This window comes from Aedes albopictus, chromosome 2 (assembly GCF_035046485.1).
Source record: "Aedes albopictus strain Foshan chromosome 2, AalbF5, whole genome shotgun sequence".
In the NCBI taxonomy this organism is placed as follows: domain Eukaryota; kingdom Metazoa; phylum Arthropoda; class Insecta; order Diptera; family Culicidae; genus Aedes; species Aedes albopictus.
Genome location: NC_085137.1, coordinates 176,503,831 through 176,528,362, shown reverse-complemented (window position 1 = coordinate 176,528,362; position 24,532 = coordinate 176,503,831). Strand labels below are relative to the sequence as shown.

At 39.8% G+C, this 24,532-nt stretch overlaps 2 protein-coding genes across 3 annotated transcripts in view; one reads left to right on the top strand and one right to left on the bottom strand.

The window, feature by feature from the left end:
* LOC109622815 (uncharacterized) overlaps nt 1-15,355 on the top strand; it is an 83,688-nt gene extending 68,333 nt beyond the window's left edge. For both annotated transcript variants that reach the window (XM_062850769.1, XM_062850770.1), the window contains exons 5-8: nt 1,532-1,759; nt 12,077-12,243; nt 12,307-12,735; nt 12,838-15,355. In XM_062850769.1, the coding sequence (XP_062706753.1) occupies nt 1,532-1,759; nt 12,077-12,243; nt 12,307-12,735; nt 12,838-13,156 (1,143 nt within the window). In that variant the 3' untranslated portion in view covers nt 13,157-15,355. The remainder of the gene's footprint in view (nt 1-1,531; nt 1,760-12,076; nt 12,244-12,306; nt 12,736-12,837) is intronic.
* A 4,299-nt stretch (nt 15,356-19,654) lies between these two features.
* Nucleotides 19,655-23,709, bottom strand: LOC109397524 (protein transport protein Sec61 subunit alpha). Its single transcript, XM_019669825.4, has 2 exons — nt 23,528-23,709; nt 19,655-21,510 (listed from the first exon to the last, which is right to left on the bottom strand). The coding sequence occupies exons 1-2, from the start codon at nt 23,532-23,534 to the stop codon at nt 20,087-20,089; spliced, it is 1,431 nt and encodes a 476-aa protein (XP_019525370.1). The 5' UTR covers nt 23,535-23,709; the 3' UTR covers nt 19,655-20,086.
* Nucleotides 23,710-24,532: the final 823 nt, after the last annotated feature.

The following is a 24,532-nucleotide window of genomic DNA, read 5'->3' as shown; positions in this document are numbered from 1 at the left end:
ACTTCGTATAATGTATTAGTCAGTATTTGCTACAGCATTCTCTTCCTAATTTCGCCACCAACTTCGTGAACAATTTATAAGGAGTTTCTTGTGAGAATTCTCCCAGCATTTTCGTGAGTTTATCCTGGCGGGCGTTCTATCATTCTTCCAGAATTTCTGTGTTGAGTTCTTCCATGGATTTTTTTATAAATTCATTCAGAGATCTGTTCAAGAATATTATTCTTCTCATTGCTTTGTGATTTTCTCCAGGCATTCTCTCGGCAATTCTTCGAAAACTTACTTCAAGTATTCCTATTTTGATTCTTGCAAAATGTACGTCGAAAACTCTAGCATGGATTTCGTCGTGTATTTATTTATACAGCGATTCTGTTAAAAATTTCCTACATACATGTTGCGAATTTTTTCCCTAGGGTTTCTGCGGAAACTCTTCAGAATATTCGTCTATTTCCTAATGGATTTCTTTCTGAATATATGTTAGGTTTGCCCTGGAATCCGGAGTTTCCTATAGTTTTCTCGGATATTCATCAAGAGGTTCTTTGATTCAGTGATTGCATGTGAAATCAAGATACAGATTGCTCATGTAGTTGCTTCTGCTGATCTTTCAAGAACTGTTTCAGGAATTCCTCCAACGATATTTCAAAAATATCTCTGGAAATTCAAGAAAGTTTCGTCAGGTTTCTCTCGATAGTTGAATAATGATAGAAGCTCTAATATTCTGTGAGAAATTTCTCCAGAAATTGTTTTGACTATTAGTTTTAGTATACCTTTGAGAGTTGGAGATTTCTTATAAGTTTCTCTCATGGTATTTCTCGACTCGGTGAAGTACTAGAATTCTAGTAAGGAGCTGAATTTTTGTATAGTGAGAAGGAAAATCCTTCGATTCTGTAATAAAATGGTACCAAAAATTGTGGGTATTATGATTTCTTTTCTAATTTGACGCTGTTTAAGCAAAACTTTGAGTAAGTGTGCTGTTTTCTCTATTTTTTACCTCTTCAATAACACGATTACACAGTTACAAATTTCGTATTGCTGTTGTGGACGTTGTTCTCTGCTATGCCTTTACGTCTAGCTACATTTTTAAAACCTCCTTGTCTTGTTGGTGTCCCTATCTCAGCTGCCCTGGCTCCGCCTACGCGTTGCACTTGGCATCAAGTGCGCGAGCAAAGCAAAGCAAAGCATTATCTTTACTTCTGGCGCGCATTTGTACTATTCATTATTGCTATTCAATCAGAGCGAGCGGCGTCGGCGGCGCTGCGCTGGGTACTGGTATACTTACCTACTGGGAGAGATAATTCACCGCGGTTCTGCTGCCATCGCATCGGTTGACCACCAATCATTGTCACGCCTGGACTCTTGACAACCTGACGCATCGGTGGCGTTCCACATTCTTTAGTTCTATACCGCGCCGTAAATCACAAGTGTTAACCGCTCAATTTCGCGAGATATTGTTTGATTTATCTAAAGTGTGGACTTCCAATGTTACATTATTGTAATTTTTCTAATCATTCCATTATTTTCCTTTCCGTTACAGATTTTCCACCTGCGTGACATCCGCTGGGAGCGGTCCCAGTTTCTGTCCAAAAGCTTCCTCGGCTTTCTGGCGTTCAACCTGCTGCCGTACAGTCTGTTCCTGGCGGAAATTGCCTACTCGCATCTGTTTTCCGGTCGGAATACGCACTTCTTCAACGGATGCTACGCCGCTTTGCTACTGATTGTGGTAATCTTCTTCCTGATCTACGGCGTGGAGGTGTTTTTCAAGGTAACTGTCGAAAGTTGTTACGATTAGTCGTTTTGTTTTTAAAAGTGATAAGTGTTTATAGGTATATCGTAGAAGCATGGGAGCCAAGATGGGAGCTGGGAACCCAAATGTGTACACACTAAATTGTTTTTTAATTTATCAACAAAATTTGAAGATTTTTTTTTTGATTTGAATGCATTGAGCAGAACGAATTGTTACTTTAAATAAGCACAAACATCTATTAATTTGTAGTTATGCTGAAATTGAGCATAACTTTGGTGAAATTCCTTGCTAAAAACGTTGGGAACTGCGGGAATTCAACAAAACTATGCTGATGGTGTTTGGGTTTGATTTTCTGTTGATCCTAGAACATCCTTGGGCTTAGAGTAGCTATATGCCTGCTACACAATATACGATGATTAAAAAGATCAATTCACGTACGAAGTTCTAAGAGTTCAACTATAAAAGTGCCAGGATTATGCACTAAACTGAGAAGCAGATACTGTCCCAGATGGGTCATCACGCAAAACGAATGTGAAAAAGCATCATATGTTTATCATTATTGAATCTCGATAAGTGAAAAATCGTGTCAGCAGAAAAATTACACTCCAACTGATTGCCAATGCACTTCGTCTTGTTATCTCGGGGAAGCATTGAGTACCTTTGTACTGGCGTTAAGTTGTTTATGGTTCTGGATTGGAAAAGATTTTAAGCACTTCAACGATTCAATTCCTACAAAGTAAGCAGCATCGGTGTCGTGTATAAACGTCCTTCATGTTAGGCTTAGATGGTACTTAAAAATCGACAAATAGTCGACGAAAATAAACTTCCTTGCGAAAGGAGGGGGCAGCTTCCTTATTAAGATGGGACAAGTAGTGCATCAAAATGAGTAACATTGATACTAGTTTAAAATCTGCTTACTTGTATTTATAGTTGGATTCTTTAAAATCATGAATGAGTATGAGCATAGATAACCGCACAATTCGTAGTTGTTACTCCATGATTTATAGTTGGGTTCTTTCCAAATTATTTCATAAATTGAATCATCAATCGAAAATGAGTTGATATCTTACATTAATCCTAAATGTTCAAAAGACATAACATAATATTTTGGAGTAAGAAATACTTATCCCCTTCCCGACCACGGCTTTTTTTAAAGTTTTCAATGCATTTGAATACAAAGTGCGCGAACGAAATTAGTTAAAAATCACTTTAATTTATCGAAATCGTAAAAAAAAGTTTTTGATTTTATTGATTTACACTTATTGATTGTTTATCAATAGTTTTGCTATTGAATCAATCAGTAGAGTGCACAAACACTCTAATAAACCTATAAAATCTTTGAAATAGTTCTTTTACAATATTGAAGTGAAATGACTTAGGTCGGATTCACCAAAAAGTGATGGTGCTCTACAGGCACCATGAGCGTTGAAGGGTTAAAATGCAACTCTCCTAAAGTGTAAATACAGCCTTGGGAATGTACAATGTGTTGGTAAATACCACAGTAGATACATTTCGGTGGATGAAAAGTTGCTGACAGTGTCTGTTATGGAAAATACAGCTGTATAATTTTTTCTCTTTGTATGACAATCATTCAAATGTTCATCGCGGCATTCAAGTAGTTTCACAAGCGTTTTTTTCTTCGTTTTTCTGGCTCGATGTTCCAGCGGAACTTGGTCTACCTTTCTTCAAATGTTCTTGGAGCATTTCCACAATTATTAATTCATTTACGATCCAAAGACTTAACACTAGGTTAACAGGAGGCCCCAGAAGTGCTTCCCTTGCATGGAAAGCCCGTAGATAGATATGAATTGGTGAGCTCGATTCCATATATTCTTCCAAGTGGAAGAATTTGTTCTCTGAAGCAAACTATATTCATGGAGATACCGGGGTTTTTTTTTTTCACCTTAACCTAATTTACAGCTCTTTTGTTCACTAGGGTACTACGTGAGCGATTCCAATTGGACGCTGCACTTCCACTTTGTACAGCGCCTAAATGTATTCTATTCTATTCTACTTTATTGAACTGGTTCCTTCGTGCTTCTTTCACTCTTCTACCCTGTCCATGGTAGAATGATGAGCACGGTGATGCTGATGTGTGGCTGCTGTTTCTTTTCCAGTCCGATTGGGGGTCCATTATGAGTTGCGGTTTGCCGATATCCGAATTCCGGGTCCGTTAGAGCTATATGCTCCGAAGAGGGTCAGGTGCCAGCTGCTCTCGGGGGGAAGAACAACTGACGAAAAATTGCAAGTGCCGGGGCTGGGTTCGAACCCATGACCATCCGCTTATGAAGCGAACGTGTGGACCACTGCGCCACGGGCCCCGACTGTACCGGGGGTTGTGGCTATGAAAAGAATCTAGGGATTGCGAAGCAAACTAGCAGCAATAGAAATTCTTCTGGGAGTATGTTTGGTAAGTCCTCTAGGAATTCCTACAGGAATTCCTTCAGAAGTTTCACTCGGAATTCTTCTTGCAGCTCCTCTGGGAATTTATTTAGAAGTTCCAGTAGAAATTCCTTCGCGATTTTAACTGAGAATTACTCTAGATTCCCAACAAGTTACGTAGCAAATTCCTTCAGAAGTTTAACTAGGTGTTTCTATAGGCATTCAACGAGGAATTCCTTTAGAAATTCCACTGGAAGTTTCTCTGGGTTTCTACTGGGAATTTCTTTACGAGTTCTACTATGAACTCCTTCACGAGTTCTACTGGGAACTGCTTCATGAGTTCTATCGGGAATTCCCGTAGGAGTTTCACCGGGTATTACTGTAGGAGTTCCACTAAGAAATCCTCTCGAAAATCCACTGAAAATTCAAGCTGTAGTTCCACTGGAAATTTCTCTTGGTGTTCTACAGTAGATTCGCCTAGCGTTTTCTTCAGGAGTTACTTCGGGAATTCCTCTTGGAGTTGCTCCGGGAATTCCTCCAGGAGTTCCTCTAGAAAATCAATAGTTCCAGAATCAAAAGTTCCTCCGGGAATTGTTATGAAAGTTCCTCCGGGGATTTCTGGAGCTTCGACTGGGGAGTTTCACTGGGAATTCGTTCAGGAGATCCACTGGGATTTCTTTTTAAAGTCCCTCCGGGAATTTCTCTAGGAGTTTCATTGAAACTTCCTCCAGGAATTTCATATAAATTTTCTTTATTGGCTCTAAGAATTCCTCTGAGAGTTCCTCTGGGAATACTTTTGGGAGTTTTTTCTAAGAGTTCCACTGCTAGAAAGTTCAGCAAAAAAGTTTCGAGAATTTGCTTAAGCCAGATTGGAACTTTTGTAGAAGTTACAGGTCGGACTCGATTATCCGGAGACTCGATTATCTGGAGACTCGATTATCCGGAATTCGATTATCCGGAATTTTAGACTCGATTATCCGGAGTATTTTTTATTGGTATTTTTTTAAATATTTTAATGCAGAAATTCAAAATCGTTTAATATTATAATACTGTGCTGATCCGATTTTGGGCGGCCTCGATTGTCTTTCTCCAGATTTTGTCGATTTTGATCCGATTGCGTTAACTTTTTTTTAACAAGATAAAGTGTTTTACATTCGGCGAACCATTTTACAATCAATCTTAATATCAGTCGATATATTTTGGAATCATATATACATTACGTAACAAACAAATCTCCCGTTATATTTGAAAAGGGTCAAACAATTTAAAATTTCGTTTCAGCGAAAACAATGCTAAATGATCGACTGTTTTAAAAATATAATTTAAGGTATCTTCAATCCAGGAATTTCTCAAATAATGCTTGCAGAGACTCCTTCGGATATTACTGCTGGGATTGCTCTAGAATTTTCAAGGAAAAATCCTCCAGAGTTTTTTTTATTATGCTCTTCTCGGTACAGACTTCCAGTCTCCATCCAAGATTTGTGCAAGTATTCATGCTATGCTATGTATTCCTGGTACAGACTTCCAACAGGAAGAATTTGCAGCAAAAATTCCTGAAGAAATCCTAGGCGGACTGAAGGAATTCCATACGGAATTCTTGGAGGATACCTAGTGGAATTCATCTTATTTGAATGCTTTCAACTGTTAGATAAGATGAATTCCAATAGGTATCAATTGGTATTCCTCCAAGAATTCCGTATGGAATTCCTTCAGTCCGCTTAGGATTTATTCAGGAATTTTTGCTGCAGATTCTTCCTTACCTTCCTCTACCTAAAATACCACCAGGGTTTCCTCTATGGATTTTCTAAGAATTATTCTTGCGATTCTTGGAAAGATTTCTCCAAGGATTTTTCCAAAGTTTCCTCCAGAATTTTCAGTTGGGTGAACATACGTCCTTTAGTAGGTTGAGTCCCAAAAGTACTGCTTGAATTTCTACAAGGCTTATTCCAGGAGCACCTTTTTCTTCAGTTCTTAATACCAAACCAATAACTAGATGAGGTACACAACTAGTCGTGTTCGGTAAGTTTTACCATAATCTCAACTGCTGAGCGTTTGGCAACGGGTTTTCAAAAAAAATTCTGTAAAAAAATTACCAAATTTCGATAAAATATTTTCGTTTATCTGTCAAACTCTAACGAAGTTCGGTAAGAGTTGAAAGCTTTCCGAAACCTTAACTGTTGAGATTCCGGCAAAACATTACCGAAGTAGGTGATTTTTTCTAAGTGTATTTTTGTCGATGACTCAATACCTTGTCTTGGTATGATATCTAATTCGTTCCTGCTCGGATATAGTCCTTCAGGATGTTGTTCATGGATTCCTCTGGAGATTTTTCAAGAAATGTTTACAGAAAACTTGTATGAATTACAATAATTTCGGTAGTGATTAAGAAACTTATTTCAAACATCTCTAAGGACTCCTCCAGTGATTTCTCTAGGGGCAGATCTAGGAAATCCTTTAGAGATATCTACAAGGATCTCTCTAACGAGATTGTGATCGTTTTTGTATTAAGCGTGTTTTCTAGGTTAGAATACATTGTAACATAACGCGGAAAGGCAACGATTGTGATGTTTATTTTTATTTGCCGCTCAATTATGATTTTTGATTGAAGCTGTCTACACCCGTTCCACTTCATATATAGTCTATTGTCTCATGTTTGTCAGGACACAATTGGGTTTTCAAATAAAAAAAAATGTATTGATTTTTTGATTTTAAGTATACCAAAGAGCACCTTTTTCTGTGCCACTTTAATTTTTTTTTCAGAGTGTTTAGAACTTTATTTTGGTACCTTAAATCAATTTTCAAGTTATTTTTTAAATCACCTTTTGACAGCTGTACAACTGTTTGACAGCTCCGCCCAGTACAAACTGCGACGAAGGGTGATTCGACAAATCGCTCCCATACAAACTTTAAATTCGATTTTGAAATTTTTAAATTCATGAAAATTTGGATTTTAGCTAATTATTATAAGGTCCAACTTCGAGAAGACCATGTTGCAGTAGGCATATCATGCCAACAAAAATTAGAAGATAAAATTGTCCGCTATAAATAGCAAAAGTGTATTTCTAATACTACAGCCCATTCATTACATTTTTATTTTTTTTTCTCGTTCATCAAAACTGATACAAATTAACATAAACTACACTCCTTCACCTTAACCCTTTATTGTTTCCTTTGACAGAATTACAACATTTTTATGGAGTTCAAAATCCACAAAAAAACTATGCCGAATTTATTAGCCTAAAATACAATCAAGGTCCCACTGTATACAATATTCTATGGGAACGCCTATAAATTACGTTACGCTTTACGAGGAGAGAGGGAATTAAACATAATGTGATGACCAATAAAAAAAATCAGGGGTCTCATTAAACCAATATGACTAGGAGGAAAGGAAAAAATAAAAACTTTGTTACGTAATTTATGGACGTCCCATAATTAAAATTTCTGGCGTCACTGTTTCATGCACATAAAATAAAAAAAACATATACTTTTCCAAACGTTTTTGAATTCCAATTTAATATTTTTTCGTGATTCGATTATCCGGAGAATTCGATTATCCGGAGTGAAATAAAAATCAATACTCCGGATAATCGAGTCCGACCTGTACTATGTGGTATATTCCAGAAGATCATTCGAAAATTCTACTGCACTGAGGATACTGTTCGTATGTTTTCATAGTTTACATCTTACGAATAAGTTATTTTTATTTTTTTTCATCATTTCATTGTTCTCGTATGCTTTTCATACATAGAGAAGCGAAATCCATAAGACTTGTCGTATGGAAAACTTCATAAGAAGCTTCGTATGAAAATCATAAGATGTGAAGATGAAACACCATTGCTAAATAACAACAAAACCTTTTATTGGCTTCTAGCCACTTGAACTTCCGAAGCGTCGATGGGCGTATGAGTAAAGCACGCACTCTCCAACCTTGACGTCCCTGGTTCGATTCCAGGTTACGATTTTTTTTAAGTTGTGCAAAATATTTCATTAAAATATGTATGATAGTCATAAGACATAGTTTCAATTTTTATACGTTATCGGTATGATTTTCATACGCGAGTGTTATAAAATTTATACAGTAACAGTATGAAAATAATAGTTGGCGCTTTGAATCCAAAATCATAGTTCGTATCTATGAGTTTTTGCAAGAAATTCTTGTGGAAAAAAATCATAGTTAGTTCTTATGATTTTCGGGGTTGCAGAATCCTCAGTGTGGGAATTCTTAGGATAAGGCAGGGGGGATGGGGCAATCCACTGGGAATTCCATTAGATTCCCACGAAGCTACGTTGGAAATTCCTTTAGGTCTTCTATCCGGAATTTCTGTAGATACTCTCTGGACCCACTGGGTATTCCTCTATGAATTTCAAATCTAGGAGTTATACTGGGAATTCCTGCAAGAGTTCCAGAACTTGCTTTAGGATTGCTACTGGGAACTACTCTAAGAATCCACAATAGATCGACATTCCAAACTAAAAATATAACAGATGGCTCGTTTTTGTGTGGTGTAAAATCGAAATTTCTCAGCGAAACAAGCATTCCGAAACATGTACTTAACATAAAAAGTTGCGTTTTCAAATCATTCCTGATTTCTATTCACTGACTTTTCACAAAGCTTTCTCATTTTCCAATACAACACGTTTTTCGCAATTTTCCGTACGATTTGACAGTTCTTGACTACCATTCTTCCGTGAGCTTTCAGTGAAATTTTCAGAATATTGACAACCGAGAGTAGCACGACGATAGATTAAATACAAATGATAGTGTCCCCGCCAGGCTATCAGCATCGGAAACTGAATGCTATAAAGGTTCTAGTACACATTTTTCGCTGCTGGCGTCAACTGGAAGCATTCAATGGAAAAGTAAACAGCTTTTATCCTATTGATTCCTCTAGCAGTTTCACTTCGAGTTGCTACGCAAACTTCTATAGGCGGTCCTCCGGCAGCATTTCCTCGAAGAGTTCCTCCGGAAATTGGTCTAGAACTTTTTCCGAGGATTTGTGGAGCTTGCTCCGAAGTATTTTTCTGGGAATTCGTTCAGGACTTCCACTGAAAATTCTCTGTGGGCATTCCTCTAGAAGTTTCATTGATACTTCCTCCTGAAATTTCATCTGCATTTTCTTTAGTAGTTACACTATGAATTCCTTTGGGAATTCTTCCGGGAATACTTCTGGGACTGGGAGTTTTTCTGAGAGGTCCACCTCATGAATTTTCAGCGAAAATTATTCCAAAACTTGCTTCAGGAATTCTTCCAGAGGTTGTCTTGGGAACTTTTTTAGAAGTTACATTGCGATCTTCCAGAAGCTCCTTCGAAAATTCTTCCAGGAGTTCTTACCAGATGTTCTGTGGGAGGTTTCTCTACCAGTTCCAGGAATTCCTCTAATAGTTTCACTGAGAATTCCTTTTGCTTGTAGGAAATTCCTTTGAGAATTTTACTAGGAGTTTCTCTAGGCATTCAATCAGGGCTTTAGAAATTCCACTGGGACGTTATCTGGAAGTCCTCTACGAGTTTCACTGAAAATTCGAGTAAAGCCTGCGCACTTTAGAATCGGTACACTTTCAACTGGCTGCCGCTCAAAAACGGTGTCACTTGGAAAAAAGTGTTGTTAGAAGCAATTGAAGCTTATCTATTGGAGTTTGTAGAGAAAATATTAAATTTGCTGTTTTTATATTTTTAGATGAACTATTGATCTGAATTCGTAAATTGTGCCAGTTTTTTCAGCACACATTGAGCAAAAACCAATCATTGTCAGATTCAAGATTTGTGTAGGAATATATAATTATCAAACCCACCAATTACGCAGTATAGAATAGTTCTTGGTATTATGATTGTTGATTAAGGGAGGTAAAATATTCCATGAGTGTTTTCAAATTTCCAATATAGCTATGGTAAGCCTTTGAAGGGTTTTATGGAAAATCAAAGACTTGCATAGATATATAAGGTCAAAAAAGTTGTTTTCGCATAAGCTTTAGTTCGGCAAATGCGTATACGAGAAGGACACTATACGAATAGTATTGGTATAGAAGAAACCAATGATTTCATGCAGTACAATATAAATAATCGTGGCTCGAAAACTGTATGGACTATTGCTGACGAAATTCATTGGATGTGTTTTGATGGCGTGAAATATCTAACGATTTTTTTTAAATAAAACTGAATCTACTCAGAAGTTTTTTATTTGTGATCATAGAATCACATCTATAGTTCCATAATCTAAATGGTTTTCAGTGTTTTATCCATGAAAACTATCTTATTTTAGGCTTATTATGAGGAGTTAGCCCTATGACTGTTAATTTCCGACTACTGTGAGGGAAAACTGCTAATGATTCCAAAAATAATCCAGGTTTCGATATGAATTAAGTTGGGCCACTTGAATTGGGGAATTGTAGATTCAAAAAACGATCTCAGGAAATATTTTTTCATAAAAAAAATAGTTTGAGTAAAATTATGTTTTGAATATAGCGTGAATGGATAATAAGGCTATAAGTTTATTATGGTCTTGTGAACCATATTTGTCAAGAGTTTAATGTCGTAACTTGTTTTGAGTATATGTTTTATGAGTATAATTTTGTTTCTTGTGGAAATATCACCCCGTAAGCTGTGAAATTTGAAAATATTGACGATCATTGGTTTGTGCAGAATAACATGGCATGAATTGCACAATGAGGTCAAAATTTTATCTTGAAGAAATAAAAACTGATTTTTTCATATTTTTCCTACAAAATACAATAAATAAGTTTCATTTGCTTCATACAACATTTTTTTCTAGGTTAAACCGTTTTTGATCTGCAGCCGGTAGAAAGCGTACCGATTCTAAAATGCGCAGGCTTTAACTATGGATATTCCTCTCCAGAAGTCCTCCGGCATTTCCTCCAGGAGTTACTTCGGAAACTTCTCTAGGAATTCCTCCGGGAATTGCTCTAGAACTTTCTTCTGGGATTACGGGAGCTTGTTCTGGGGAGAGAATGGAGTGGGATTCCGTTCAGAACTTCCACTGGGAATTCTCGAAACCCTTGTGGGAATTCCTCTAGGAGTTTCATTGAAACTTCCTGCAGGAATTCCGCTGAATTTCCTTTAGGAGTTCCACTGAAAATTTCTCCGAGTATACTTCTATAGACTTTTTCAGCAATTCCAATGGTAATTCTTCTAGAAATTCCAGCGCATTTTTTTTTTCCAGGATTTGCTTGGGGAACTCAGAAGTTCCTTCGGGAACTTCTGTAGAAATTACTTTGAAATCTCTTCTAGAAGCTCCTCTAGAAATTCTTCCCGAGGGTTGAGGTTTCTTAAGGAATTTGTTCGGAAATTACTCCAGGAAATCTCCCGGAAGTTCTACCGTGAGCTTTTAAAGATGTTTCTCCTGAAATTCTTTGAGTAGTTGCTCCGGAAATTCTTCAGAAGATCTTGCAAGACTTTTGCTGCTAATAATATTTCCGAAAGAATTCCAAAGGAAATTTGTGTCTGTGCCCACGTTTTCAAAGTCCGTTGTTAAGCGATTAACCATAGTAAGATGTTGGGGGGTCAATATGACCCAGCCAGACACGCCAGACGTGTACTATGCCAGCATGGTGCGCCTATCCTAACATCTTAAGAGGGTTGATTTTGAACAAGAAATCAGGCTTGATTTTTTTTATGGAGAACCCTTAAATGATTGATTCTGGTTTTGTTGAAAATTAGAAAATTTTTTAAGATGTTTAATTATTATTTAGAAATCTTAATTATAGAGCAGTTTTCACCTAAATTATGATGAATAGTGTATTTCTAAGGCAGCATCCATCTATTACGTAACGCTAAAATCGACATTTTTTGACCCCCCTCCCCCCTACGTAACGCTTTTTTGTATGAAAACCCTAAAATTTTTGTATGGGCCGTAACGCTCGGCCAGACTCCCCCCTCCCCCTAGAGCGTTACGTAATTTGTGGACGACGCCTAATAGGTTTCTCTTTATTCTCTAGGTCCGCGGGGGCTTTGTGTACGACTTCGGAACGGTTCCGAACAGCGAGAATGTCAATGCCTCTCAGCTGCACCAGTCGCGCTTCGGGCTGCTGAGCCAGGCGATAATGCTCATTGTCATCATCGGTTTCCTTACATCGGAAACCCTGGGCGATTTCTGGAAGAAAAAGTATGATCACCATTCATGATTCCATAGGTTTTTATCAAATTCTCATGGATGTCTTTCCCACAGGGTTCCAGTATATTCCCGCAACTGGCACGACATAGTGTTCCGGCTGGCCGAGGTCGGTGTTGCTCTGTGGTTCCCCTGCTGTCTATGGAACTCGATGGCGCCGGAACAGCTGTGGATCTTGAATCCACGCAAACTCTTGACACGCCAAATCGACCCGGTTGCGGCCGGGGCCGGCAGCTCCAAGGAACCGGAGGCTTCCACTTCGAACGCCGAGGAGGGCCAATCGTTTCTCGCCAAGAAAGACTGCTGGATATGCTACGACGGCGAGAAGCAGGAACCGCTCATTCAGCCGTGCAAGTGCACCGGTGACGTCAGCTCGGTGCATCACGAGTGCCTGCGGCGCTGGCTGGTGGAAAGTTGTGCCAATTCCGACACCGTACTGAAGTGCAAAGTGTGCGAGTCGCCCTACGAGATCGAGCGATCCAATCGGTGAGTATTTGTTTGCTAATACATACATGCAAAATGCAGGAATCCGTGCCAATTCTAATACAAACACTAACAAACTCTAATCCGCTTCCAACGGCTTTTCAGTCTCGACTGGGAGAAAGGCTTCACCATCCAGCACTGGGCCAAAACGATCATAATTGTAACGCTGATGTGTATAACCGGCGCGGGCGCATGGGTCATCATTCAGCTAAACGAGGACTCGTTCGTCCGGGTGCTGGTGGCCGGCTTTGCCATCATCATCGGCTACATACTGTTTAAGATGCTGGGCGAGAACACGGTAACGGCGATCGAGCGCGCCAAGGTAAGCTCGATCAATATCGTGACTTCGTCCAGTGACCTGAACGGCAGCGGCGGAGTGCACGAAAAGCTCAACACCATCTGTCAGGACGTGGAGTGCAAGTAAGTAGAGAACGGGAGAGATATCTACTCACCAAACAACAACAAAAATATATCTGTGACTGAACCGTAGCCGAAGTAGGATGTGAAGACGTACAAGAGAAGGAGTATGGTGATTATGGTTCTTTAGGTTGTAAGTGAAATTGTCTTTTAGTAATGGAGATAGAAGACTGGAGAGGGCAAATGTCGCTGGAGTTCCTTTTACTCGCAACGATAGCGACATTCTTTCTCCATAGTTTATTATCTCAATTATGTTAGTCGATATGGCAACGTGTAAGTTGTTTTAGTAGCCCGTGGGAGGTGGATTCAAGCTACACACACATGGAAACATATTTAACGAAACGGCCCCAAAATGCGTAAAAATCGTTTTACGCTGTGCCGATCAACTGTAATATCCCTGCTCTAGCTTTTTATATATTTACTTTTACAACTATGAATAGTCGAAAGTGATCGCAAAAAATCCAATCTCATTAATCAAGACATTAGTAACCTACGACTGTCCCAAATTTCTTGCATAAACAATGCATTTATGTATTCCACAAGCATACAGGGTATGAGAGATAAGTCGATTAAAGTTTTTTTTAATTGCTTACTTTTACTGATAACTTACTTCAGAAGCTAGATAAGATGTATCAAAGGTCAAATTTTATTTGTTTAAATGGTGGTGTTACATTTCCCGGAGTTCTGTTTCTTTGAACACCATTTCCCAGAACCCGATTTTTCGGAATAACCCATTCGAGAGGTGTAATTTCAAAAAATGTGATACCATCGTTGAAACTCTCTTGGAAAAATCAATTTATGGTATGCTATTGAACTTCTAAATAAGTTTTCTGCAAATGGAAGTAATTTCATGTTCGGGGTTGTTCCCATCCCTGTAGGTGATGAATGATGAAGCCAGCTGGATCAATCTTAGTTTTATGGGAAAACAAAAACTCCTTAATGCGATCGTTTTCGGTAATCATTGACGAAACATATTTAACATCTCCCATCCCATTTATATCCGCGTTTTCTGTTGAATCCCTTTCTTTGTGTTATATTTAGACGATATGTTGATATTTTTCTTATCATCTAGCTTTATTGATTAGCAAACAAATTGCGATACTTATGTTTAGTAAGCAGCAAAACACTTATCATGCGTTAGAACCGTACTAATTTCTGATCTATGTTTTTTTTTTTATCATATGTGATTATGGACAAGTAAGTTAGTTAACAAAACCATACGAGGAAAGTGAATATACACACCTTATCAACAAAGTGAAAGGTTAGTAGAAGATTAATTGGATCGATTTCCTTCCGCGCGACTTTTTTTGGCTCGATTCAGGGTGGAGAAAAATGCACCAAAGTGAGAAAAGAGTGATTTTTATCGAAGGCAAAATTCATCTTAAATTATAGAAAAAAAAACTGAACCCCGAATCGGCGGTGATACAACAAAGCTGGCATAAGTAGGTCAATTTACTATATCCTCTAGCGAGAACAATTACATATTACTAACTACTATATGCTAACCTCTAGGGCGCTTAGAAAGCAATCAGGTCTAGTAACGCGTGTGTGATCTCATGGCATTTTGGATTGATGAAGTTGGAATTTGTTCCTTCGTTTAGGTATTGGTAGAAACGAGATTCATGTTTGGTAATTTAGAAACCGGAAGGAAATCGATAGTCGAACTACGTATTTAAGGCTGTATTTTAAGTACATGTGTGAGTTATACCCAAAATCACATGCATCGGACTGTTTCCAAAAAAAATATGAAAGTGTAGCACAAAAGTTTACATTTTGCAAGCCGAAATTAAATGAACTGCGCACGTGTGTGATGATTTTAGTTGTACTGTGTTGGTTTGCCTAAATCTATTATATCGTGCATCATCTTGAACCTGCTGAGAAAACAATTGGAAATCTTTTTCAACTGAACTTGATTTTTTACGGATTATCTATTATTTTTTATTACACGTGAAGCGTATGTGTAGTGAATACTGACCCGAGATTGAAGCCATGATTATTAGATCGATGCGTACGAAAAGAAACAGAAACATCTAGCAATTGAGTCGACATTTTTACTCCTGAACACTTTGATCATGCAGATGAGAAACACAGGCACACCTTTATGTTGAAAGAGATTAAACAATGGATAAAATGCAACTAAAAACTTAGTTCAAGTTCCACATTGAAGGAAAAAAGTAAAATAAAACAAACTGTTTTGAATCATGTATGCTTAGCACATATAACGCCTTAGAACAAAAAAGAACTCCTAAATAGGTACATTTGAAGTCAACTATTTTCACATTTTCACGATTTGCTGCTGCTCTTCTCCGTTCTCTGGAATGAGCAACATTCGCCAGATAATTCTCGACCTGATCAACCAGCCTTGTCCGGTGTGCTCGATGTAGTCTTGAACCATCCGGATCTCTTGCGAACATAATCTTTGCAAGATGGCTAACCGGCATTCTTGCAACATGTCCTGTACACCGAAATCTTCCGGCTTTGGCCGCCTTCTGGATGCTGGGTTATCATTGAAATTTTGATATCTTATCAAAGTGACATCTAATTTGCCGGATTTAATGAAAATCGTACCCCGGCTCGTTGCATAACGCCTTCCAGGGCGATGCTGAACAACAAGCGGCGAGATTCGCACGAACTAGACAGATAGCCCTTATGCAATTATATTGCACCGTCCATCATAGCTTTGATCAGTCTCTTGAGCTTCCCGGGAAGCCGTTCTCGTCCGAGATTTTCCATAGCTCTGTGCGGTCGATACTTTCGTACACGTCCTTGAGCTTGAAGTCGATGTATACAGGTGGTGCGTTGGGACCTGGTATTCGTGGAATTTTTGGACGATCTGCCGCACGGTGAAGATTTGGTCCGTTGTCGAGCGGCTGTCGACGAAGCCGGCTTGATAACTTCCCACAAACTCTTTGACTATAGGTGAACGGCAACAGAAAACGATCTGGGATATCACTTACCAGCGGATACCCGCTGCTTAAAAAAATACCTCTCCCCGGAAAAATGAAGCCATTGGATTTTTTCAACCAACTTTGGCTGTTGGATACTTTTGTTCCCATTTCCAAAATCAAAGACCCGTCACATGCTGCCTTTCTAAGATGATGGAAAGAATGGTCAACAGACGATTAAAGCAACAACTCGAAGCCGATGGTCATCTTGACAACCGTCAACATTCCTCCAGGACCGGCTTACGAACTGCTATTTACCACCTTGGGTGATGTTCTTCATGACGCCTACTCCTAAGGATTGCACACGAAATTATTTCGTTAGATCTCTCCAAGGCTTGGACTCCTCTGGTAGTGAAGGAACTTGCTGATTCGGGTATGTCCGAGCACGTACTCCATTTTATCAAATTTTTTCTGTCGAATCGCTCCTTCAGAGTTCTAATTGACGACAGCACATCCAAGTCCTTCGCCGTAGAGACAGGTGTATCTCAAGGAACCGTTATTGCCGCCGTCACCCTAATCGTGGTAGCAATGAACGAGTTCTTCGCTAATGGATTAGGTGGTCTTCAAATGGTATCTTCATTTTTGTGTATGCTGATGATGATCCCTGGACGCACCTCCATACGCACCAGAATAAAAGCTCATACCGCTGTCAACGCCGTAGTTAAATGGACATCCTCAATCGGGCTCAGCCTATCTGCCCCCAAAAGCGTGCGTTGCCATATCTGCAACACTGACCATTGAATCAGAGGTCCTCCTATCGCGATTCAATGTCAGCCTATTCCACTGAATAAAACTGTCAAAACTTTTGGCGTTTCAATCGATAAAAGGTTTACATTCAAACAACATTTCGCTTCCGTTAAGGCCAGTTGTCGTACAATCTCTCGGCCGTTCTTTTTCGAGTGGCCCGCTCTATAATCGAGAGTCGTCTGTTCTATGGACTAGAAAAAACTCCAAGTCCTTACACCCATGTACAACAACTACGTAAGAATCATATCAGGTCTGCTATCGTCAACCCCGGCGTGCTCAGAAGCAGGTATACCACTTTTTCTGCTCCTCATATCCGCAGCCATTTGTAGAAAGCCGGGGCGTTCGCCGAGAAAGCCTCACGAAGTGAAAGGATCTTCCTCCTCTCAGAGGGTTACAGAATATTCCGCGCGGTAGCCAACGTAGGCCTACCCCCGATGGCCAGGATCCACTGGTATGGAGACAGGAGTTGGCATTCAAGAACACCAAGGTAGCACGATTAAGAATCGGTTTCGATTTGGTGACAATTCAGTCGTACTGTGGGCATCTGTACTCGATTGGCTTAGAAGCATATATCCAAACCACCTCCACAGATATACAGACGGTTTAATATCGAACCGAGGTGTTGGCATCGGTGTCTCCATCTTCTCTGCCGAAGCTGCCGCAATTCTCATCGCGATCACTATTCCTACAGATCAACCCATCTTCGTACATACTGACTCAGCTAGCGTGGATTCAGGATATTCTTCGGCTCCGGAGATTAAGCAGGATACCGGGCCATGGACCGGCCTGAGCTCGCTGAGAGAATAGCGGGTTGTATTCCGTTTGCGGACCGGCTATATACGCCATTCACACTGCATGTGAGGCTCTCCCATTCACCAGACATGTCTTCTTCTTCTTCTACTTTAAGGATCGACGTTCTCACTGGCACTTGGCCTGTCTCTCTTCCACTTAGTGTTCTTTGAGCACTTCCACAGTTATTAATTGAAGGGCTTTCTTTGCCTGCCATTGCATAAATTTGTATCTTGTGAGGCAAGGACAATGATACACTATGCCCAGGGAGTCGAGAAATTTTTCCCGACTGGAACGGGAATCGAACCCGCCATCTCCGGATTGGTGGCAAAACCCACCACACGGCTGAACACTTTCTGTGTGTCTGCCCCCAATATGAAATACCTCGCGCAAGTAATGGTCAGACTGGCAGCATTCAGGACATCCTGTGTAACAATACTTCGATCCTAGCCAGCGTCATCCATTTTTTGAAAGATTCTGGACTTTATCCTCAGATTTAATTCTGTTTGTGCCCTAGTGTTTAGTTGAAATTTGCTTGTTCTGTAATTGTGTCATCATTGTTACGAAATTTGCGAGAAACTAGGTTGGGTGCGGTAGGTTAACCCTACAGGTGTTTCCTACCTGACTATGGATATGAGCTAGCCATCTGCCACAGAACAGATGTGTTCGAACAAATTTAAAATTTCGACGTGGAAGTCCATCTGCGCTAAAAATCACCTACGATGGTCGCTCCAGAAATGCATGCACTCCAACCTTTTTATATGGGGTATGTGAATATTGCATAAGTCATTGGAACAGTTTGTTCCTAACGATCTTAGCAACTTGGCCACTCTGCCAAAGGTCCACTCCTCAATGGGGCAGCATCACACTGACAACCTTGTCATGCTGCTTGCTATCACTAATGCTTGCTAGAATGCTAGGGGAAGAACAGTCAAGGGGAATGACACTATTATTTATTCACACCCCACAGGTTATATTATCACTTCCTTCTGCTCTTCAGATAGCTGTTCGGTCTCCCAAATTTGGGCTATTACCAGTGCAGACAGGTTACCAACTTCTCTGGGCCCATATTGATGAGTTCAGCTCCGATACCATCCTTACCAGCTGACTTATTGTTGCTGGATAGCATCCTTGAATTCCCTCAACGTGAGAGTTGCTCCCTGTTATACTGACGTAGTCGTTTCTCCCGCTACATTGGCTCTGTATGTCTGCGCTCTTTGCGCCATTTGGGTGTTCGTCGTAGTGCTGCTTCCACTTTTCGATCACCTCACGTCCGTCAGATGGTCCCATCATTGCCCCTGCATATTTCGGCTCGCGGCACCAAGCCTTTGATTCTGGTAAAACTTCCGTATTTCTTGTGAACGGCACAGCAGTTCCATTTATTCCCACTGCGCTTCTTCCAGGCAGCGCTTTTTTTTTCGAAAAAGGGGGGTCTGCTGTTTCCGTGTTCTTTTATATCGTTCCATTTTCTGTCAAGTCCCATGCTGCAGCATGACTGAGCGGTCAGAGTCGGTGTTATTACGCCACGATTGGTTCTGAAACGATAATGTCGGATAAGTGTCGTCCGTGACTCAAGACGTGATCGATTTGAGATTCCGTCTACTGTAGTGATCTTCAGGTGTAACGACTAACGGGTCTCCAGTTAGTCTAGTGGTTAAGGCTATGGGTCGCCAATTCGGAGATGGAGACAAATTTTAAATATCGTTGAATCGGTGTACGATGGGAATGATCAGACTACGTCTGTTCTTTCTATGTGCCTTTCTTCAACGCCCTCAGAAAGTTTGCTCTCAATCACTTTCCCATCATGTTTTCAATAATGCGCCAGTTATTCATGGTAGATTAAACAAAATCTGGAACTGAATCTCTTAGTAAAGTGAATTAATTTAGTAAATCGGTACTCATAGCCAGGTATTTTCATACATCGATGGAGGCCTGAATATAAAAGCACTGCACAGTGGGAAAAAACCTAAACTTAATACGAACGGATTTTCGGAACTCCAGAGAGACATAATAAAACGCCAATGTTGTATTCAATATTCTACACATTTTTATTGACATCCTTTCGCGCTACTATAGCGTGTTTGCATTCTTTATCTGCGTATTTTTCTTTGTTTCTACTCGATAAGGAATGAAATAAAATTATAACATAAATGATAATTTCAGTTTTTAGTTTGAAGTCTTCTCACAATCTTTACTAAACTAAACGTGCAAAAACTCGCCCATTGTCTGTCTTAAGGTTTCAAATTGTAATTTGATCTTGTCTTAGCATTCTTAAAATCAGTTACAATTTACTTTTTTCTGATCTTCCCTTGCGTTTTTTTTTTGTTCGGAAGGATAGCTTCGCGTTCCGTAAATTGTAGTGATTTCACCTGACCACATTGCGTCTCGCTCTCTCACGTCACAGAGAATGTGCTTAACTTAAAGCATGAAGAAAACATGTTTTTAACACAAATAAATTAGAACAGCAAAGTACCCATTCCTCCCATTTCGCTCTGCTCTTTGACAAAGATCTCGAAGTACTGGTAGATGATGGTGACTGCCAGCAGGATACCGGTTCCGGAACCGATCGCTCCCATAAAGTCAGCTATCACCGATAGGGCGCCAATGCAGAGACCACCGAAGGCAGCCGCCGTTGGGATGTATCGGTTCAGCTCGTGAATCATGGAGTTTTCTCGGTGTCCACGCATGATCATCTGCTGTTCACGCAGCTGCTTGGCAACATCCTTGGCCGAGCTGCCAGACACGTCGATCCAGGTCTTGGAGAAGAAGGCGCAGGAGCCCAACATGAAGACGATGTACAGGACGGCGTGGATGGGATCAGCAACAATGTGTCCCAGCGACTCCGGTGGAGACAGGTAATAGCAGAGACCTCCAATTGGGTACGAGCGAGCTGGGCCACCACCGCCAACATCGGCCCACACTCCGAGAAGGTTGATCAGGAAGTTTCCGTGGAACTTAACGGCCAACATTTGCGAGATAACGTACAGGTTAGAAACGAGAGCAGATTGCAGAATGATCGGGATGTTTGAGGTGTAGAAGAGCTTGATTGGGTAGCTGCTGTACTGGCCGCGGTAGCGGGCAGATTTGATCGGAAGATCGACGCGGAATCCTTGGAAGTATATTACCACTGCAAAAACGAGAACCGTAGCCAGAAGGTTCATCAGGTTGGGCAGGTTCTGGCGGTAGAATGCTTCACGTAGACCACGGACCTTATCCTGACGTGTGGCCAGCAGATGGAAAAGGGCAATGACGGCTCCCTCGAATTCAGTTCCTCGGCCGGTATTCACGGTAGCTGGAGAGAATGCCTTCCACACAATAGTTTCACAGATGTTGGTGGCAATGAAGAGCGAAATTCCAGATCCCAGACCGTATCCTTTCTGCAGCAGTTCATCCAAAAGCAGCACAATCAAACCAGCCACGAACAGTTGGATGATGATCAACAGGCAAACACCGGCTCCGATCTCCGATGGGTCACCGTACATTCCGGTCATTACGTAGACGATGGCCTGTCCGATTGTGATGACCATACCGAACAGTTTTTGCGCTCCGTTGAACAGGGCTCGGTCCTTCGGGGTGTCACCGACTTCGATAATCTTTGCACCGGCCAGCAGTTGCATGATCAATCCGGACGTGACGATAGGCGAGATACCCAGCTCCATCAGCGTTCCTCGATTGGAAGCCAGGATGACACGGATCCAGTAGAAGGGATCGGCCGAGTCGGAACTCATGATACCGAACAGCGGGATCTGGCAGCACACCAGGAAGATGAACAGTGTGATGGCCGTCCATAGTACCTTCTCGCGGAACTGGATCTTCCGTTCGGGTTTCGCAATCTCCGGCAGAATACTGCAGAAAGGTTTGATAACCTCTAGAAATTTAACTGGAAGGGGAAGAGGCGAGAGAAAAAAAGGAACGTTAGATGACTTCAAATGGTGAAAATTTGACTGCAAAATTTTGGAAAGTTTTGAAAAGTTCATGACAGTGATCCGACCGGCATAAGTATTTTCAATATTAAAAATGTTTAATTTATTTTATAACTGAATTTTATTAACTTATTACATAGCAGCATTATAAATTTATCAAGAATTGGATCCTCAGCAAACTTATTATGGAGTGAAAAATAAACAAGTTTTTTTTTCATTACATTACAAAAGAAATGATGGCTTTTAACCTACCGTCAAGCAACAAATATATTAAACATGAACATATATTTGAGGCATTCTGTATGCTACTTGGAACAAAAGTATGTTAGTCCCGTAAATAAGATTTCATCATAATTTAGATAGATGTCGATGTTTATCTTTTTCAACTGAGTAGCTTGAATCAGTCCTTTCCAAGTGTTTGTAGACATTGTTGTGCAGTATGTTTCTTATGATTTCTTCGTGTTATTGTTCTTTTTAACCTTATTATTTAACTCAGTTTCTTTTAAAGGTGGTTAACTCATTTCAAAATAATAGTTTTGCTATCAGCTGAAATTAACGACCTAACGTTTTCTGATTAAGAATATCTCCGTTGTTAAGCGAAGGTGAAGAAATTATCCCTGAAATCACAGTCACTATGCTATTTAGGGTTCATTCAAATATTACGTAACGCAAAATTTGGTAACTTAAGACCCCCTCCCTCCCCCACGTAACAACTTTTGTATGAATTTTTTTAAAAATTTGTATGAAGCGTAACACAGGGCTAGACCCCCTCCCTCCCCCTATAGCGTTACGTAATATTTCAACGAACCCTTATCAGTGCATCACTTCGTAATACCGTGTTTTCAGTTTAATACTTTCACAAATTTCATAAGTCACAATAAAATCTGAATAAATTGAGACTGCTTAGTGTAAATGCTTGCAACACATTTCCGAAATGATTTGTGGTGGTGCTCCGTTCCCTTAAGCATAAACTTTCTATAAGCTTTATAGCTTTATTCTTATTATTAGCCTTATTTTGGAGATTTTCATTTATTCCTCAACAAAGTGAACTTTTATCTCTCCAATTTCTTCTTACTGTGTCAACGAAATATTTTCTATTATATACCGGTACATATCGCTTTACTTATATTGCAAGTAAATAATTCCGATAAAATTACAAAATTTTATATGAAATTCCATAAAATAAAGTATATTTGATGTACACTGCCCATCCATATAGAAACTGATAGAACTTACAGAAATCACTCGGTATCTTAAATTATTGAACATTATCTCGTTACTTAATTCGCTTCTTTCAAGGTCGAACTACGGCGAAACTCCACATCCACATCCAATAAAATATGTGATAAATGCTCAATAAATGCTGTAAATGTGTTTTAGAAGATGCCATTATTCAATTGAAATTCAAAAATTATTTATAAACTACAGAAGAATCGAAGCAATTCATGTGCAAATCGACAAGCCTGATATTTGTATATTTGTCACGGTGAATTGATTTGCATTTTGTTCAGCAAAGTTGAGTATACGCTGGAATGACTAAAATGTATTGAAATCAAATATCTTTTTGATGAAATATATGTTATTTTGGTTACTACAATTTTCCGGCAATGCCAATTTTATCTTTCAGTAACTAATGGTATTTCGTGGCAGAACTTAAGTTGTGGACATAGGCTAACCTTGATTATTTTTAAAAAAAATATTTATGATTCACTTCACAATATCTAGTAAAACAAAGTTTAGAAAATTGCCAATCTTGAAATATATGCCAACAATTCCATCTTTTCCTACGCGCATCACTCGAACATGGTACGCGAGACGAAACCATGGAAAGGGAAAGTTCCAACGCGGAGCTTTTTCTCTGTCTACGTGGATATAGATAGATGTATGGATGTAGGTAGCTGGGCTACCGCTACACAAGCCGAAATTAATTTTAACTGAAAATATCTTGAAAACTATCCATTGCTTGATACTTACTTCCCATTTTGATCGCTTATCCACTAGTTTGTCACTATTTTAATCACTAGGTCAGGTTCGTATAAGTGTCTTTATCCCTCGATGAAAAAATGATGTAGGAAATTTCTACGGACTCGCCTCCATCCACACGGGGCAGAAAAACGGTCCTCACTCGTTGAAAACACGTACACGACAACGCTAGCAAGCAGACGGTACCGGACGAGAGCGAGGCTCAACGGGTAGGCATATGTGACGTCCATAAACCATGGTACAGTGGGAAATGTGAATCCAGATTTTCAAAAAACACAATGTAATTGATAGACAACGCTTAAAAAGTAATAAAAAAGTCATAAATTTCATAAACTCAAATTTAGAGTTCATTACGGAATTTTCGGACGCACCATACGCAAACTGTCAATGAGAAGGAGAGCTGTCACCGCCAGGTAGCTACGCGTAGTGTGACGTGAAAGCGAAACCATATCCACTTGACAGCTGCCAGTGACGGCCGTCCGTGACGTGTCATGTGTTGTTTACGGATTTGTCGGTACAGAAGTAACGCAGGGTCATTCAGTATCACCTCAGTATCGATAATGAAGGATTTGTGTGTAGGCGCACTGTTTAGGAAACGAAGCTTGAATGGAATATTTTAAAACCTTTTTATGACCTTTTATTGAATTTTATGATATTGTCAAGATGTGTAAAGAATAAATAATGTCACCATTGGTTTTTTTTTTCGCAATAAAAAATTGCTATTTATTCCCCTATCGAAATTGCACATTTTTTGTAATACTGCTTGTGGTAGTTTAGCACATCAATAAGTAGGCCGAGCTTTTGGAATTATTATTATTAGTCAAGACGTCAACTGGATAAGTACCACATTGGCGACGAACGAACCCCGTTTGCTATTTGAACCTTCAAAAAAAAAAAACGATTATCGGAGTGATTGGCAAGACGTCTCAGCGGTTTTGGGGATCCAGATAATGAAAAACAATGAAGATCCGTTGTCCGTTGAAGGACGTGCAAGTG